Source organism: Urocitellus parryii, chromosome 14 (assembly GCF_045843805.1).
Source record: "Urocitellus parryii isolate mUroPar1 chromosome 14, mUroPar1.hap1, whole genome shotgun sequence".
Taxonomy (NCBI): domain Eukaryota; kingdom Metazoa; phylum Chordata; class Mammalia; order Rodentia; family Sciuridae; genus Urocitellus; species Urocitellus parryii.
This window is the reverse complement of record NC_135544.1, coordinates 4323127-4342723: the sequence shown is the minus strand read 5'-3', so window position 1 is coordinate 4342723 and position 19597 is coordinate 4323127. Positions and strand designations below refer to the sequence as shown.

The following is a 19597-nucleotide window of genomic DNA, read 5'->3' as shown; positions in this document are numbered from 1 at the left end:
AAGCTACACCCACAGAGCAAGCAAGTCTCAACCTATTCTCTTCTAACCTCAGAGGAAAAAAAGGGGGCATTGTACTGACCCTGAGTAAAACAGAATGGAAAAGCTGAGGCCACAGACAGGCTCTTGCCAATCCCAGCAAGGATAGGCTGGTAGGCCACAGAACCTCTGACCATCAACTTGGTAGTGTTCAAAGTGCACAGCAGTTAACAAACACAAACCTTCTTGGCAAGAATGCACTGTGCTACACCTGGAGGAATGCCACACATCCTTTTTATACAAAAGATGACCATCCCAGAGTCAGACACAACCCAACACAGTAAGTAGTGAGAATTAACACAGACTGAAATCATCACACAAATTATGAAACAATTATGCTTACTCTGTTGAAAGAAAGAAAGGACACACTTGAACGTATCTTTGAGGACTAGGAAAACATAAAATGCAATACAGAAGACATGAAAAAGGACCAAATAAAATTGCTAGGAATGCAGGGGGGATGGTAATTAAAATGAAAAACTTTATGGATGGTCTTGGCAATACAGAAGAGACAAGGAGTGAAGTGGAAGACAGATCAGAAAAAATGTAGTAGCAGAGTTAGAAAAAATATGGGAAATTGGAGAGAGGAAATAAGAGAACTGAGGACTACAGTTAAGAAGATCAAACTTAATTTTAATTAAAGTTTCAGAAGGAGGGAAGAGAGTGAGTTGCAGGAAATCTTTGAAGGTAGGTGGATGAGAATTTTCCAAAATGAAGCCGATCCACATGTTCAAGAAGCCCAAAGTCCTGAGCAGGAAAAAGGAATCTGCTCCTAAACACAGCACAGTGACTAAGGGGGTGGATACAGAGAGGACATACCCTTGAAACATCCAGAGAAGAAAGGCGGATCATCTTCAAAGGAGTGGCGGTTAGACTGACATCTAACTTCTCAACAGCATCTGATAGATGAAAGCACATTCAGGACTAGCCACATCTTGGTTTTAGACCAAACGCTATGTTTTACCTAATGCCATAATTGCATGCTGACTAAGTTCTTTCTCTGAACCCTTTCTCAAGGTAATGGCAATAAAGAGGATATAAATTTCTGAAAATAATTCTGAAACATTCGGCAGCTTTTAGCTTTATTACCCAATAATGTGGTAAAGACTCTGTACTAGAAATAATGGTGCTTGGCTTATAAGTTTCATCTGTGTTAAAGTCTTCCCACCAATCAATTAAAATACCTTCCTGGAGCTGGGCCACAGAGAAAGAGAAGAAAAAGTAAAATTGATTCTTCCCGGGTAATAAATGGACCTTGAGATGATACACTTAAATATATCTCTGGGCCACTGATAGAGTACCTGATACTTGCTTAATAACTTTTTTTTTCCAGATTTGGCTGTAAGAAATCAAATTTTTCTTTCATGTATTTCTCCTTAGATCTTTCATTTGTACTTTGCATCCTAACAATAAATCCTTAATTACAATTATGATAATGCCAGAGAGCATTTTACATATCTGTGTTGGGACTCAGTGACTCTGATGTTAAAAAGGCAACTAAAAGGATTTCACATACATATCCATGTGACAATCACTGTGGTTTAATCCACTTCACTTAAAAAGCAGTCTCCTGCTTGTCTAATAAAAGTCTTGCTTTATCAAGAGAACAGATACATTTAGGAATTTTGTAATGGAAAGTTTAAAAGGTTCCTTTCAATGAACAGCTTGATGACAATTCAGAGTTACTAGAGAGAAAAAAAATATGGGATCATAAATCATCTTAACATTATGATCCTTCCACTAAGATGAACAAGAGGACTAAAAATCTACTTGATGAATTTAGTCGTACGTTTCCCAGCACCTCTGGAAAAGATGAGTTTAGTAGTGTGTTTCCCTGCACCTCTGGAAAACATACAGAGCCTATATCCAAATATAAAATGGAGTACATAGAAAGTTAAGGATGAAGAACCAAAACAAAATCTAAAAACCATGTACCACTGAGGAAGAAATTATATAATGTGATATCATCACATCATCATATAATTGTCAAAGCAAATATATTAGGAATTTATCAAAGTCTCTGTCTAGTTTGCATGTTTTACTGCTTTACACTGGCTTAATAGAGGTTAAATCCCATAACTCTTACCAATCACACATTGTAAGGAACAACTAAGTTAAAGGCATCTGAGAGATCGCAATTCATAGTCAATGCCTAGTTTCTATTGAGAACTTCATTAAAAAGGCTTCTGCACTGGTGATTTATCAATATATTTATTACTATGCACTATATTGTCCTAAATAATTCATATACCTAAAAGAAATTCTAGATATATTAACCACATTACTATTTCACCCACCAAAAATTGTTCTATAGGAGATAAACTCTTTCCTACACAAAACCAGTTTGTTTTTTTCCTATACTTTATATGACTACTATTTTTCCTATGCCTTAGACTTTGTGAAAACACACCAGGCTCCAGGTGACAACACACCAGGAACATGCTACATGAAATCGGAGACCACTGGCCTAATAAAATCAGACTCTGAATCATAGTTTTTATTTTCATCTAAAATTTTGACTTCTTATCTAAATCAACCTTGTTAAGCATGAAACAAGGAAATAAAGCCCAAATGAATGTGGAAAATTGCACAAATTTAGTCCTTTAATCTTTTGATTGCTGCTCAGAACAGTTTCCTTTCCATACCAACACATGGTGGTCCTTCCCAAAGACTCTTGCTCCCTCTTCCTCCCAGGTGATGACTACTTACTGTAAGTTCTTAGAGATTCAAACTCACACATACACACACACACACACACACACACACACACACACACAACATAGTGTATCCAAACCCAACACACATATATATAGATCACACACACATACCCTCAGACATACACCACACTACATCCAGGATCAAACATACATACACACACACATACACACATACATACACACACACAAACACTGCTTCTAGGATCAAACATGCATGTACACACGCACACACACACACACACACACACACACTGAAGTTGTCACCCTCCACCCCTCTCACCCTGAGCTGGGGAGTACTTCCTGGTTATGACCTGGAAGAGCCTTGTAACCCATGACTGGCTGGGAATCAGCAATTGTCTGAATTCCTAACTCCTTGGATGAGTTCTCAGTAGACTCTTCAATCCCTTTCTAGCCACGGTTTAATTCCCTCATTAATGGGGCCAGGTAAATGAATCAGCAAACTTCCTGAGTTTCTACCACCCTCAAAGGGTCTCATTCTCCTCAAGGCAAAGTTCCTCCATAAGACCTATGGCGTGTCATTTGTGAAGCTCTGGTCTGAAGATGGTTCCCACCATACCTCAGGAAAATTCTGTGAAGCCCAGACAAAAATCATAATATACTGAGGTTTTTTCTTTTAAGGCACTAGCCAAATCCCACAAATAAAGATCTGGACTAAATTAGCATCCTAGGAGAGTTGGAAAAATAACTTTCTCTCATTCCAACAGTCCTCCATCCTTCTCTTTCAAAAAAATTAAATAAATATAAACAAATCCCCAATGCAAACTGAACTACCACCTCACAGATTTAATCATGGCCTAGAAGACCCTTGACCTTCAACCTCTGGGTTCCTGGATCAGACATGGTTCAGGTTGCTAGTGATAAAATGTCACCGTAATTAGTGGTTGGTCATTGGCTTTCAGATGGAAGAGGCAACTCGGTGTCTCAGAGCAGCTGTCAAGGCATAAGTCCTCATGAGCCTTTTCCATGCACTTCCATTTCACAGAGAGTATCCAGAGAGCCCACAAAGATCTTTTTTTGTTCTCAGGCCTCCTGTCTAAGGGGTCAGTGCTAACAAAAGTTTCGGAGCACTGAGCCAGCTTACACCTATACCAAATGTTAATTCACACACACACACACACACACACACACACACACACACACCTCTGTTACCCTCCTCTTCTGTTATGACTTTACTGGTCATCTCGTCAATCAAAATTTGTTGGACCTACTCAGGTATAAAACACAGTAATAAGGAACAAAAATATATAAAGGTTTGGCTGATTTTAATTTATAGCAACCCTTGAAATAAAATTGCATCAACACATCTCCCAAGCTAGTCTTTGATGGTAGAGAAATATACTTCTCTTAACAAGAGAAACCATTAGCAAAGAAAGCTAAACTCATATATGGTTCTGACATTAGATTGGAAAGTGCATCTTCACGATAATTAAAATCCCTACCCAGAAATCTGGAGGACTGGGTTCTAGTGCTGGGATTCATGCAGTTAGAACCTAAGATTATCTTCTTCCAAAAAGATGTAGTTCAAGCAGATGAACTTGTCAGTTCTAACACTTTAATGATTTTTCTCAAGACTAATGTAAACCTTGATATTTAGGCAGTTTCATATTAATATTTTCTCATTACTTACCAGGAACAATTATTTATTTATTTGTCCATTTATTTATGTATTTAACAAGCGCTTAGTATAGCAAACATTAGGTACAGGCAAAGGCAAAGTAATCTATGAATATTATTTTTTTAAATTGCATCAGTTTAATTAATTTTAACTACTTCTATATATACAACAGAAAATGTAACAGAAACAATTTAGGATTAGCAAGAATTGGGCACTGAAAAACTTCTATTTTCAATTCATCCGTCTGAATAATTAAGCACCAATTAATATTTACTGAGATTTAAAATAAATTCTGCAAATTTAAACTACAAAAATAATGAATGGTCAATTTAGGAGCAAATCCATACATCCCTGGTATTGGTGATTTGCACTCATGCTTTCTTATTAACTGACAGTACAAAATAACTAAATAGCTACCCAGAAACTTCTACTTAAGCAAATTAGTGAAACTTCCATATTCATTCAGTCACTGAATCAATTCTTAAGAACAAAAACTAGGGTCCCCGTACTTTGCTGGCCCCTGGTAGTAACATATAGCATAAGGTTTTGTAAAGATTACAGTGAAATATAAACTGCTAAAATATACATATGTATTTACTCAATTTAAAGTTCTTCTAGGTGGATACAGTGGTTTATTTCTAAAAATTAAAAATATTAATGATAAAATTAAATGCTCAAAATACAATTGAGTTCACTGTCACCTCTTAACAGCAAACAAAAACAAAAATAGGACATAAATAAAGATTCAAAACATATTTTCTGTCTTGTTAAAAAAAAGTCAGTAAAATGTAGAAATGTTGCCAACTTATTCATATACACATATGTCCTGTTTAACAGCTCAGCATCTCTACCAGCTGAGGAAATACTACTTCAATAGCCTAGTAATCAGACAAATAATTCTATAGAAAGTAAGTCTAATCTGTGGCTCTAGCCCTTTTAAGTATATTATTCATTAATACCATTTTTTTTCAGTGCTGGAGAGTGACTCCAGGGAATTGCACATGTCAGGCAAGCACTCCACCACTTGAGCTATACTCCAGCCTTCTTAATACTTTTTGAAACTAATCAAAAAGAGAGCCAGTAGCCAAAAAAAAAAAAAGGATATAACCACCTATTCAGGCCCTGTGCAAATGCTGTACTCATAACCTGGATATGTATATCAACATGGACTCATTTCTCATTTCCTAGAGGGACCAGAAACACTATTTCCATGGGGTTTTCTACCCCCTGCCACATGACAATTCTAAGGATGACCATTCTTTGCTTAATTTATGAAGGAGTTTCCAGCAAAGACTGCTATATGCACAATCAAAGACTAGATTCTAATAAGGATGGAAAAGGGTGTAATGTGTCTGTGTGTGCATGTGTGTGTGTATGTTCATTATAGTGAACTAGACTACTAGCAAAACACTGGGAATCTTTCAAAGGATTATTTCTTTCTATGAGTTCATGTGAGAATTATAAAACCAAATTGGAGGTGAATAGCAGCCAGAAGCAGTGGCGCACACCTGTAATTCCAATAGCTCTGGAGGCTGAGGCAGGAGGATTTCGAGTTCAAAGTGAGCCTCAGCACTTAGCAAGGCCCTTAGTGAGACCCTGTCTCTAAATAAAATATTTTTAAAAAGGGCTGGGGATATGGCTCAGTAATTAAGCGCCCCTGGGTTCAATCCCCAGTACCAACAACAACAACAACAACAACAAACAGAAAAACTAGAAATTAGGGTGAACTTTTTTTTTTTTTTTAACCCAGGGCCTCAAACATGCTATGTAAGTACTCTACCACTGGGCTTTACTCTCATTCCTTTTTTGATGGTCTGTAAATAATGTAAACAACAGTTAAAAATTTAAAAATCTACCGTTTCTTTCAAAATATCAAACTAGAGTATAACTATTTCTAGAGATATGTTTCCTTCCTGTCAGTTTCAAGGCAATTGGAAAACACAATATAATCAACATGTTATCAAAAAAAAAAAAAGAAAGAAAAAGGAAAAACCCTCAAGACATAAGTCTCCCATTTCTGTTGAATTTAATATATGGAAAATCATGTATTTCATTTTCCATTCAACTCAGTATTCAAATAATTGGTTTTCTCTTGACAAACCCACCAGCTCATTTCCATAATTCCTGTAAGTATAACTCTTTCCCAAAATGGATAATGCATGAGCAATACCCCTAGGGAAGATTCCAAGTATATAGCAAGGTGACCTCACTAAAACAAATTATAATCACAATCTATTTTCTGTATTTGATCTTATCCTTCTGGGGACAATATACTGACCTTCAATATTATTCCCAGAAATAGATGACAATAATTTTCAGTATTACTGCAATTATAACTGTTTATAAAAATCTACCATCTCATGGGCTTTGAGGCAGCCCTTTCCCTTTTTTATTTATTTAAAAACAATTTCAAGTAAAAAATGTGAAGGGAATACTATAATTTTCAACAATCAAATGCTGTACTTAAAACCAATGCTTGCTTCTATTTTACTCTGTTGGCAGAGAATACAATGAATATTAAAAGAATATACATATGCACAAAATACATATGCACAAAAATAATGTCTTCTTACTATACAAATGAAAAACAATTTCAGACAGTTAACTTTTTATACCACATAATACAATAGGCCCCAATCAAATTAATTCACAAACTACATTCATCTTTGCTTCTGGCTGGGAAAATAGAAGTCAACAGGCATATGTAGAAAAATGATTCTCATGCATTTATTCTATAAATATCTGTATGCAAGTATTCTATCAGGTACTGTTGTGCAATACAAAGTTACCCAATAAGTTATTTTTGACTTCCAAATATGGGAAATTAGGAATGGGAACATTGCATCTAAAGAACTAATGGGCATATATTTTAAGAGACTGGAGGTGTGTGTGTGTGTGTGTGTGTGTGTGTGTGTGTGTGTGTGTTCTGTGTATGTGTGCATTCATGAGTGTATTTAAAATACAAGTGCATTTAACATACTATTGTAATAATGAGTAAAACACCATGCACCACAAATGTTCTTCTGCTGTAAAACTGAGTTTACCTCTAGGCCAAAGATCATGCTAAATCTCAGGCTAAGAATGTCCAACTCTGATTTTTATGAATGTGTTCTATATTTGGTATCCCGCTCTCGACAATGTTTAAAATTTCTCGGATCAATGCAAATATGTATTTCATATGTATTATCCACATGATATTTATTTACAAAGAACTTTCATGTATAAGACCCTATGTACAATATTTATAAAGTTACATTTTGAGGGCTTAATATTGGAAACACATTGATGTAGCCATACAGATAAAAACATCACTAAATGAACAAATAATGAAAAAAATGCTCAGATTTTCTTCAAACAACTGATATTTTAAATGAAAATGATGTTTTAGTCTCTACTGTATACCAGGAATAACGCTAAATATTAGCCCTCAGAACCGCCTCAAGAATCACATAAAATTATTGTCTACAATGTATAAATGTAGAAACTGAAGCTTATAAGAGTTTTATGCTGACAGAATTACAGTAGTGGTAAGGGGTGTATCCTGGGTTTCTCCCAAACCCCATGAGAATACACAGCCTTGTCTCTTAACCACTGTTGTGTTCTAACTTCCAAGAATACCTCCATGTCCAGGACTAAAACTAGGACTTCCTGCCCTATCATGGACTTAGTTAGTAGGCCTGACCAGCATTCCAGTATCACAGGGACATCCACTTGATGGGAATTAAAGTCACATTCTCATGATGATATGTTCTGGGCTGCCCTACATGGAAAGAAGAATTCTCATTTGGACTGCTATTTAGGAAAGAGCACGATTTTTTTTTTCCTTCCTATTTTGGTGGCCACATTGTGATAAGAGAGTTCTAGTTTTATGTATGTACCTATGTTATGTTTATACATATATTTATTTTGTGGTACTAGGGATTGAATGCAGGGTGCTCTACCAATGAGCTACATCCCCAGCTCTTTTTATTTTTTATTTTGAGATGGAATATAACTAAGTTACCCAGGCTGGTCTTGAACTTGGGATCCTCCTGCCTCAGCCTCCCGGATACTGGGATTACAGGTACACACCATCACTCCTAGAGTTTTATTTTTAAAGTGAATAGGCCAGATCATTTGGGGAGAAGGCAAAATACTGATCAATTCTAGAGTGCTCCAAGAGTCAGAATACTGCTGATTTGGAGATATTTGAACCACTGGTTTCAAGACAGGACCACCACCTGTAAACCTAAACCGAAGAATATATATTTTAGAGGGACATTTTTTCCATCCCATCCCAGAAAGAATATGTAGATGTGGAATATGCAAATTTGGATTTAAAATGTGAGTCGTACTCTGTACTTCCTTCCATCTAGTAAGTTTATAGATAATAAAAATATCTTAATTAGCAAAAATACCAATCAAACTGTAACAGGATCTTTAAGAGGATGAGTTAAAATGTCCTGTCTGGATTTTATATGAACTGCTGACTACACAAAGTGTATGTTTTAATCTATGTCAAACCTGGACAGAGTTTCCAGAAAAAGTAAACCCTTTCCAAACCAGTCTTCATGCTAAACTCATATATTACATGAATATAAAAAAATGAACAAATACAAAACAATTCTTTTATTTAAATACTCATAACCCTGGACATAGTATAAATTCATAACTAGAAAGTAAGTCTTCCAAGTTGAAGGCTGGGGAGAGAAGAGAGAACAAAGGGAAGTTCCACAGGAAAAAAGCATATATGGAATCATGTGAAACATAACACAAATGTTCACCTGGTAGGCACTAAATTATAATATGTGATATCTAAAATGACTCTTCTTATCCTGCAGCCTTTATTATGTCAACTACTGTTAGAGCAAGTTATTAATCCTCCTCTGTTTCCCTTATCATCCTACAGTGTCAAAGCTTCCAAGGAATAACGTGAAAGGGAAAGAAGAGACATTGGGAGACCACCAAGAAATTTCCTAAATTCCGATAAAATTAAGAATAGAAAGAATACTTAATTCATGGCAGACATATTTTTAAACATTAAATAGCAACATATGCTATCTTTATAAAAACTGCTGCCTCACTAGGAGTATTAGATTTCTTTTAAATATCTGTTACCTACCTCCTTCATTTTTTTCTTATTCTTTGATTCTTGGATGCCTTTCTAATCCGTTCACATATCAAGTGTTATTTCCTATTATTATACTCAAATGAAAATCCTAAATCACATATAAAACAGCTAAGAAAAAAAAAGTTATAATGTTTGAGGCTTTTTTAAAGAGAAATTCTAAATTTAGAAATTCTAAAAATAATCAATATTCAAATTTTGCCTTATATCAAATTGAATATTTCTGAGGAAAAATTGTAAAATGGTTGGGAATTTCAACTTTCAAATTTGGAGTCCTTCAATATAATATATATATATATATATATATATATATATATATATATATATATACAAATATATTTTCAAAACATTTTACCATATTTATAAAAAATATTTTCTGAAAAAAGAAATCACTCCAGATTGGAATTTAGACATTTCCTTGTAGACTTTAGAGTCACTATGGAATAGCTAAAGAGACTATGACATCCTTTAAAAATGTAATTTAAGTATCTAAAATTGTGAGATTATATATAATAATGAAATGCATTACAAGCATATACACTTTTAAAAATTTGCTTTATTGAAATCCAAACTTTATAATATAAATCATCTAATAATGAGATGCAATTTCACTTGAAATAGAATTCTTGCTTATTAAAACTACTAGAAAAAACGAATTGATGTGGAAATGTGAAAGTGAGTAAAGAGCTTTCTTGTTTTCATATCATTCCATAAAATAAGTCTAGAATTACTCACCAATCATCAATGTTAAATTTTGTGGTAGAAATTTACTACCTTTTCCTGTAAGGAAAAATGCTAATTGCCTTAGCATTTAGTATATTAACTTTACACTGAATCCATTTTAAGTGGATATCATATGAGCTTAACTGTTGATTGGAGAAACTGCCATTGCTTTAATTATTTCCTATCCCAGATTTATTTTATAAATTACTTTAATCCCCTTTAATTACTAAAACTTAAAAAAAGATTTCTTCAAAGTTGTCATTATTATGTTATTTAAAATAACATGTAAAAACATAGTCAAATTACTAAAGACCTAATATTAGATTAAACTCTGTAACCCTGACAATATTGATTCATGTATGACCTATAAAACTGACAGTTTCCTATGGTTCAATCTAATGAAACGGGCCCTGACTCCCATATCATTGAAACTAAAACTTAACAGCTTTTCAGGGGAGGCAATTGCCTGTTGATTGAAGTTGTCAGAGGTTTGGGATACGATGGCAGAGCAAAAGCTATCTTTATCAGTGATGCCATTCTTGGAGAAAAAAAAATGTGAACAATATCAGACTTTTAAAAGGGAGAGGAAGTAATATCATAGGAGTAACTCACAACAAAAATGAGAAGCATAGGGTAGAATAAACCATGAGCAAGTAAACCACAAATAACAGGGTTGTGTGACAGTATTATACAAAGAATTAGTTACTCCATGATCTAAAAGATTGAATTACTCAAACCTGTGTGTAAATCAAAGTAGGGCTCTTAAATACTGAAGCCTGGGTCAAGGAAACAGAGGGATAAGCAAAATGAAAACAAATCTATTGGTAAACCCCATGTGTTCAATTTTGATGCTTTCACATATAATTTTACAATGCCAGAGTAAAATTTTCAAATATTCCTAAATCTTTTTCTGGGTATCACTTGAATTTATTGGACAAGAAATGCTTGGAAGATTCTTAGAGTTCCTTGGCTCCCTGGGGAAAAGGTGCCAGAGAAGATCAGTCTGACAGATGTTCCCCTGCAAGTTCCCTTGATGGCTGCATCATCACCATCAGAATGATGTTTCAGAATATTCTGATTCAGAATTCTTAATGAATTCAGGATATTTGGTTTCGCTGGAAAACAAATTCCATTTGAAGCAGCTAACACTGAGGGACTCGTGACCCTGTTCCTTCCAGGAGATTGCCCAGAATATTGCAGGAACTTTAAAAAAAAAAAAAAAAAAAGTCAACCTTTGGGGAATAGCAGTGTGATGCTCTTGCAGCACCCTCTGGAGGCCACAGACAGGTGACACTGGTAAAAGAAAGAACTGAAGAGAATTCTGACCACCTCTGTCTGACCTGTCCAGAGGCCCAAGAACTGCACAGATCTCACTTGAGATGGACAAAAAAAAAAAAAACACATTCACCAATCATAATCCAGGATACATAAGAATTATGCATAAGTCATTTAGTTTACAAATTGAAAAGAGGGACTGAAGTTGTAGCTCAATACTAGAGCGCTTGCCTTGCCCAGGTGAGGCCCTGGGTTGGATCCTCAGCACCACATAAAAATAAATAAATAAAATAAGTGTGTTCATCTACAAATAACATATTTTAAAAAAACTGGGAAAGAGGTCCAATATGAAACAATATTCTCCATAACTTTGTTACTTAATTTTATTGTTAAAAAAGCACTGATTGGTATATTTTCACATGCTACACTCTGAATTCTTGTGGGAATTTACTGCAGAGGCTTTTTTCAATATTTTGAGGAGAGGGATGCGGAAATTTTCATTAACAAAAATCTAATTCTGTGCAGATGGTTATATAGGATATTATTAATGAGCAAAATTCAAAGTAGCTATCTTCATGCTTATTAAAACTGAGACTAAATTAAGCTGTTTCTTTTTTTCCATAACACCTCACTTTTTCTAAAGCAACAAACACTGACATCTATTGGTACTATGGTAGTTTGCTTTTTTTTTTTTTTAATCTACTAAAACTTATGCAAATTCATACTCTCATGACATCAAAAGAATTAGGATAAACCCCAAATATCTGCTTGTTCTTTTGGAGAAATTTTATTTTATGTACTTTAACAGATACATTTTTTCCTCTAGTTGAAATGAATCCATTGTTCAGCTAATCAAATATGATTAGCTTTGGTTTTCTGCTTCCTCTATTTGCCAAGTGAAGAGCTATGGGGTTAACTAAACTATCAGAAGTCCACTTATTTGCCTCTTTGAGCAAATAAAAATGACTCACCTAAAATATTGACATTGGTTTATTTTCTTCTATCATGACACAGGACACCAAATTAGCAATTCTTTTAAAGTCAAATTTAACTTGTAACTTTGAGAAGGCTTCAGGACACTGATTTAGTGAGAGAACATAACATTCTTAGAACCCTAAAAGTACATATAACCATTATAGTAAAGGGGGAAGGAAAGAAAATAGGGAGAAATGTGGCTTTAGCATATTCACTGTTTTGTTTATATTTGCAAATACCTGCACAGAATTCTATGAACTTAACAGGCAATATACTGTTACTCTTGATAAAAAGATAACAGGACATATTAATGCACATGGTTTTTCAATTGCTGTAATTTATACTAACCCCCAAAGAGAAGATTACACATTCTAGACAACAAAGAGAGATTTAAGCATCAGCTCTAAGTGTTGCCAGAAAAGGAATCACATTTCAAAATCTTCTCATAGGTTGAAACCTCAACATTTTTCTGCCGGGGATAAAGTTAAGTTGTACCTCACTGTATTTTCAATATTTATATTGAGTTCAGCACTGTTTTCATAATACATACATGCAGTTATGGAATCTGACATGCTGGTCCACTTTCCTCTATCTTTTCAGGTAGTTCATATTTAATATTTATACCTACACTAATCTAAGGTCAGCATAGGATTTTTTTTACCATAAAAGGTAAATTTTGAAAATTCTATCAAATATCTGTGCAAAGACACAGGCAGTTCATACTTGAAGTAATTTTATAAGAAGAACTTAGATTTAGTAGGCACTTATCACACGATGGACAATGTTCAGCATGCTTTCCATGGGTTATCTTGTTTACACTTTGCAATGTCCTCATGATAATGATAATGCTATTATTATCCCCATTTCACACACAAAAGAGGAAACTTAGGCACAGAAAGATTAAGTAACTTTCCCATGGCTCTGAAGTTAAGAAGCTGCTGAGCTACGATTTAAACCCAGGAGATCTGGCTAGAGAGCTAATAACAAGGCCTTCTTCCCTCTTGTTGCCTAATATTGAGGCTCTTGTGTATTTTCCACAGGTCAAGTGCTACAATACCCCTTGCCTGTGCTATACTATGTGGAACATGGTAAGAATTCAATTAACAGAAGCTCCCTTATGTTCAAACAGGAAAATATTCAGTTAAGGTACTGTTTAAATGTGGGTCCAATATTTTCTGATTTTACATATTCTATTTTTTCTTCCAACTTTCATCAATATCATTTTTCATATATGACATTAGCATCCAAGTTTCTCCCATTCTTTCTGCTATTTTAGTTCTTAATAAGTACTATTTCATCCTGTAAAATAATCTTTAATGTTCTTAATAATTATATAAGGTTACAGGAAACCAGGTTGAAACAGATCACTGGACATTCCTACCATTCTGTAAACACAGGCTGCCCTGTTAGTGACAGGGCACTTAATATCCAAGAATGTTTACAAGTACTTCAGCCTGTGGAGCCACTTAGTTAAGGAAACAGGTAAGTGATGTCATTCAGGGAGCACACAGCCTGCTTCTACCCATCTGGGATACTAAGTTTCTCAATTTTTCCACCACCTGTACTCACAAATGCCCCTTCTGCCAGGCATGAAGTAACGCAATAGTTTTTAAACTGGGCTAGGCATGATAATGACTTTCTTTATTCCTGGTCATTTAAAAGATAACAAAAATATCCTTTGCAGAGACTATGAAAAACATATCAGCAAACAGAGAATCATAAAAGGAGCTTATAGTCAAATACTAATTGGAAAAAAAAAAAAGAAATTGCTTTTGTGATTTAGGTTTCTAAAGAAAAGCTTTGAGGAGCCAATTCAATCAATATGAAGAAGCAGGATCTGGGAGGTACTACATGCAGGAAGCTCAGGATGTTATAGGACTCTTGGCATATGGATCTGATACAAAACCCAGGGCTATGCTGAGGTTGCTAAATTTTGAGCAAGGAGGAATCAATGACCCCAAGGGCTCAGGACCTATTAGAGCCATTATTATGGAACAGATAAATATGCTGAACATCTGCAACCCCGATAGTGTGCAACTCAACATTCAGTATAAAAATGCAGATGCTATGAAACACATCCATATATGTGTTGCATATCAGCCACACATGTCATATGAAAGTTAAAGAAGCTTTTTTCCCCTCCAACAGATGTGTTTATGCCCATGCATATAATATTGTACACAGAGGGGCTGAGTGGATGAGTTTCCTCAGTGTTATATCTCCCTGGACTGTCATGAAGCAATGCTATAAGAACATCCAAAGAGACACTTGGCCATTGCAAATGAATCACCAAGGACGTATAGCTTCAGTGGCTGTTTTAAGGAAGGAGTGAAACTTGGAATTGAAGGGAACTGATACAAGAGCAATTCAAGATATGGTTGTCCTCCTAAGTCCTGATTTGGGCTGGCATGGCAAGGATAAACACAGTAGTTATAGCATCAAGAGGTCATTACTTTGAGGATGACTCAGACCAAAAGAGCGTAACACAGATTAAGAAAGTGTGTGGGTTCTTTCACAATTATTAGCTATCAGTCATCTATTCTCCTAGGATTAAAAAAAAAAATACACAGGCAGTTGCCCATTATAAGGGAAATGACAAGGAAAAGAACACAGATTCCAAAGATTCCATTCAATGCCACATGCTTCTACCTAAAGCTGGTTTCAAATAGATCATTCTTTTCAAATCAAATGAAGAATAAACATACCTATCTAGTTTAACAAGTGCAATTTGTCCTTGAAGGGGATAAAAAGTCCCCCCCCCCAAAAAAATGATTACTACATGACAGGACAGACAATGTACTAAAAACTAGCCAAGTGACAAGTTTATCCCAATTTGGGAGGGAAACAAATGGGGAGAATGTCACTCAAAGATCGGTTTGGAAGGAATCACAACTGCTTGGAAAGCAGAATCAGAGCCACCAAAGAAGTTCTAGAACTCTATATCAAGAGAGAATATCAGGTAATCACAGAACAGCTGCCTACCTAGTAGATAAGATCTGCAGGGCACAAAGTGATTGGTTCCCCCCAAATCTCTCCTCCACAGAGCCACTGGCTTGTCTGCAATGTTGATGTTGTGGTCCTTCTGCTGTGAGCCCTTGATAAAATGTAAACTTGTCTCCTGAAAGGTATGCGACTTCCGGCCATTGTCCCTCTTTATTTCATGAGTCCATCTAAAAGGCCCACAGAAACATCTGAAGGCAATGCATGAACAGACAGAAACACCACAAATGGGATAAGAAACCCCCAAATAACTCTACAATTTTACAGTGTGGATTAGGTCTAAGATCTCTCAGTGATCATGATGACCTTAGGAGAGAGAGTATTTACAGAAGCTGCCAAACTGGCTCCACATTTCATACTATGTTCAATAAACTGCTCTACTGTATCTCCAAAATAGGGTAAAAGTATGGAAAATTTCAATCTCCCCTCAAGAGGGCTAATGAGCAGTAATTAAGGTGAATCTGATCAGCAGTGTCTTATTTTAGAAGCATGCACACGAATGAATGGTCCGTCAGTGGCTAAACAATTACTCTCTGTTCAATTTCTGTTTTGCTCAAAACCCTGCTTAAGGTCTCTGCCAATAACCCAGGTCCTGAAATGCTATCAGTAATTCCAATGAGAACACTAGGCAAATCTGGTTTGTTTTCTTCCTGCAAGGAACAGAAAAATATTTGTTTATCTTCTTTAGCCACAATATTACCAAGTGCCATTGAATTGATTCTTCAGAAGTACTTCATAAAATGTATGCTGGAGGTATGCTCTAAGTGACTTAGGACCCAGATAAAGCAACAATTGGGAATTGCAGAGACAGAAACCAAACCTCAACTCTCATCCCTCACTCCCCCACCCCCCAGCCCTTTAAGCATCTCCTTCACTTGATCACTTATAAACAAGGATTTGTTCCGGATGTCTCTTCTGTCCAAGGCGATGTCTAAAGCATTAGCCTTTCTTGGGTATATCTAAGGTAACTCTGTCATTCATGTTGTATCCTGACAAATAGAAGATTTGTTTCTCGAATGCTTTAATTGCTATTTCATTCTATATACAACCAGTAAATAACTGGATTGAAAAATTTAGGTAAACTGTTGCTTTCTGATACCTCTTGAGAACGTCAATTAACCACGTTTGTCAAGATCGTCCTGTAAAACAGAAGTGCGGCGCTAAAGTTTGTAAAACTTATTTGGAGCTGACCTGATTCCTGGCACTGGGCTGAATTTTATCTGCTTCGCTAACCTTTAGGAATCCCTCCCAGCTGCTCTGAGTTTCCCTACTGTAGAAGTGAATCTAGGGGAACGTGCGCACACGCTGCGACTCTACATCGCTTCCTCTCAGCCCAAAACTCTACACCGACGCTGAGTTGCCCACGCGGTCCCTTTCTCGACCACCCCGTAGCCAGGCACTCGCAGAGGCGACCAGGCTCTCCGTTCCCGCGGCCGGTTCCCACTTTTCTCGCTAGAGGGCAGACCGGGCCCACGCAAAGCCCTTCGGCGCCAGGGCACGCGCGCACCCAGCCTCCGCTCCCGCACGCCGGTCCCCCTCCAGGGTTGGGCTCAGCGGCTGAGGAGCTGGTGGAAGGCTGTGCCAGGGAGCACAGCACCTCCGCAAAGTCCGGGAGGGTACAAGCCGGGACTGTCGCCCCCCCCCCCCCCCCGTGCAAAGCTCAGGGCGTGGGTGCCCAGGTGAAGGGCAACCCCTAGGAGCGAGAGCACCAGCCAACTCAGCGGACACCACGGAGGCAGAGCCAGGAGCACATTGCTCAGGCGGACGCGAGGGGGAGAGGCCACAGCACCCAAAGAGAAGGATGGCTGGGCCGGGGCTGAGCACTCACCTGGGCTCCGGTCGCCCTCCGCGGGCGCGGGTTTCTTGCTGGAGCCCCGGTCCTTCTTCTTGCCCTTCCCCTTGCCTCTGCCTTCTTTGCGCTCGGACATCTCTCCGGTGAAGTGAGCGCAGTGCGCGTACTGCTCCTGGCGAAGGCGACGCGCGACAAGTTTGGTCCAAGGGTTTGAATCGGTTAGGGGAAAGTTTGTCCCTCCAGGGGAAAGCGAACGACCGGGCTTCGGCGCTCGCGCTGCGCAGGGGGGTCTCCTGTTGCCTGCGGGGAGCAGCGCGGACGCGGCGTGCGGTCCTCAGCCACCTGGAACTGACGGTCTCTCGGTCAAGTCGTCGCCCTCGCTCTCGGGACTGCACCGGTGGCCCTGGGTCCCGCGGCTGGCGACTCCCGTCGTGGCCTCTCTCCGCGACCTCGCAGCCAGAACCTGGAGAGCGTTCACCGTCCCGCCCGCATTCCCATCGCCCGGCAGCCGCCGCCCGCTCCTCTCCTGCCCTGGTGCTAGCCCGGAGTTCCGACAAGTTTGGGGGAACTCCTCTCCGGCTCTTTTTCAATTGCCCCACAGCTACCCACCTCCCGCCCCGCAGGTTGGAGGCTGGCGCCTCCTTTTCACCCTCCCCTTGCCTCGCCCCCTCCCTCTTCCCCACCACACCCCCACCCCGAGGCGCGGACACGCCACCGGGAGGAGCCTGGGCTCGGCGCTCCCGGGCGCAGTCCCTTTCCTCCGAGCCGGGCCAGGCGGGGCGGGAGGGGGAGGGGGCGGCGCGCAGAGCGGCTGCCGGGAACCCCCGACAGGGGTCGCTGGAAGCTGCGCGGATCTGCGACCGCCACCGCGGCTGCTGGCGCCGAGCCGAAGGGCCCGGGACGTTCAAAGATGGGACCCGGGGCTCTCGCTCCTGGCTTTCCTCCGCGGGTAGGCAGTGGCCTCCGAGCTGGTCCGATCGCTTTAAAGTGAAGAAAGATGTTGGAGGAAAAAGTTTGCAACTCTGACACCTGTCCCCTAAACGAAGGTTCTGCAGCCCTTGTAAGGGCTGAAAACGTTTAGTATTTTTTTCCAGAAAAGTTCAGAGTTTATTCCTTTTTTTTTTTTTTTTCATATTAATGAAGCTTCCCTCTTGCGTAGCGCAAAGGTAAACTCTTTGAGGAAGGGAGTTTAAGGTAAGACCGGAAGGGCTCCAGGAACCACTAGGACGATCTGTCGGCACTTTGTATCTGCAACTTGAGAATGTTCTGCCTTCAAGTACTTAAAAATGGGTGTGTTAGAATTTTCATCTTCACTTTTTCCTCAAATACAAAACAAACAGGAAAAATCTGGGTTTTTCTAAAAGGGGTGTCATAAGTTGTAATGCTTACTACAATTTAATTTTTAAAAAATTTGATAAGCTACGACTCAAAGCACAATGGACAATAATTAAAATGACTACAATAGCCAGGAGTGAGTTCGTTCCGCTGTGTAGGAGAGCAAGAAAGGAGCGGTAGAAGGAACAGATCAGATTAGGAGATCCTTAATTCATCAGTGCTAGTTTTCTCAGGTACAAACTTTTCTCAGAACTGCACGTGAAACCTACTAGTTCCCTTGTCCTCCCTCTGGTGGAGAATTCTGAAGACCTTAAAACCCAGAAAGCATTGGCACTCCCCTGAAAAGGGCAAAACCTAAAGACCATAGTAATCCTCACTGGGGAATGATCCAGAACAAGTCTCCACGTAAAGAAAATATTGAATGCTACACCACCGCTGTGACTAAGACTGTCTTAGACTGTTCATTGACAGTGACCTACTCTGGCGCTGTGATGATAAGGAAGTGGTAAACATGAACAATCCCTGCTCAACATCTACTATTCCACTTTCAAAGGGGCTTGCTCCTGTTTTTCCTTCTCTGGGATTAAAGCTAACTGAACCATTGCCTCCCTACAGCCTTCTCTGGATTCTCTAATTGCCACCTTATAAGTAGAGGTGAAATACCGGTGCCTCCTTGATATGTAGGTGGGAAGGGAGAGAGGCAAAAAGTTCATTTTAAAATTGTCTTAAAATAAGAGTGATTTTATTCTACTCTACTTTGCATTGGAATAAGAACCAAACTCTGTTGGGGTGGGCTTAATTATTAAAATATGATAGCAATATTGCCATGGTTCTTTACTTTTAAAACGTTTGATATCCTCTGACAGCTTTCCAACAAACACCAAATACAAATTTCACTTTGCCCCAGAAACAGCAGAACCAAAGAATACATTATGGATATGTGTCAATGGTCCTGTAATATTCCACAGAGTCCAGTGTATGGTGGACTCTGAATATTGGGT

The 19597-nt window shown here is 38.3% G+C and overlaps 1 protein-coding gene across 2 annotated transcripts in view; it reads right to left on the bottom strand.

Moving 5' to 3' along the window:
• Positions 1-19597, bottom strand: part of Nrg1 (neuregulin 1) — a 987318-nt gene that overhangs the window by 192615 nt on the left and 775106 nt on the right. Inside the window, exon 1 of one of the 2 annotated variants that reach the window (XM_026409439.2) lies at positions 17298-17397. The exons of the other annotated variant lie outside the window; for it this stretch is intronic. Within the exon in view, the coding sequence (XP_026265224.2) occupies positions 17298-17397 (100 nt within the window). Of the gene's footprint in view, positions 1-17297; positions 17398-19597 lie in introns of those variants that run through there. 2 annotated transcript variants of the gene reach the window in all.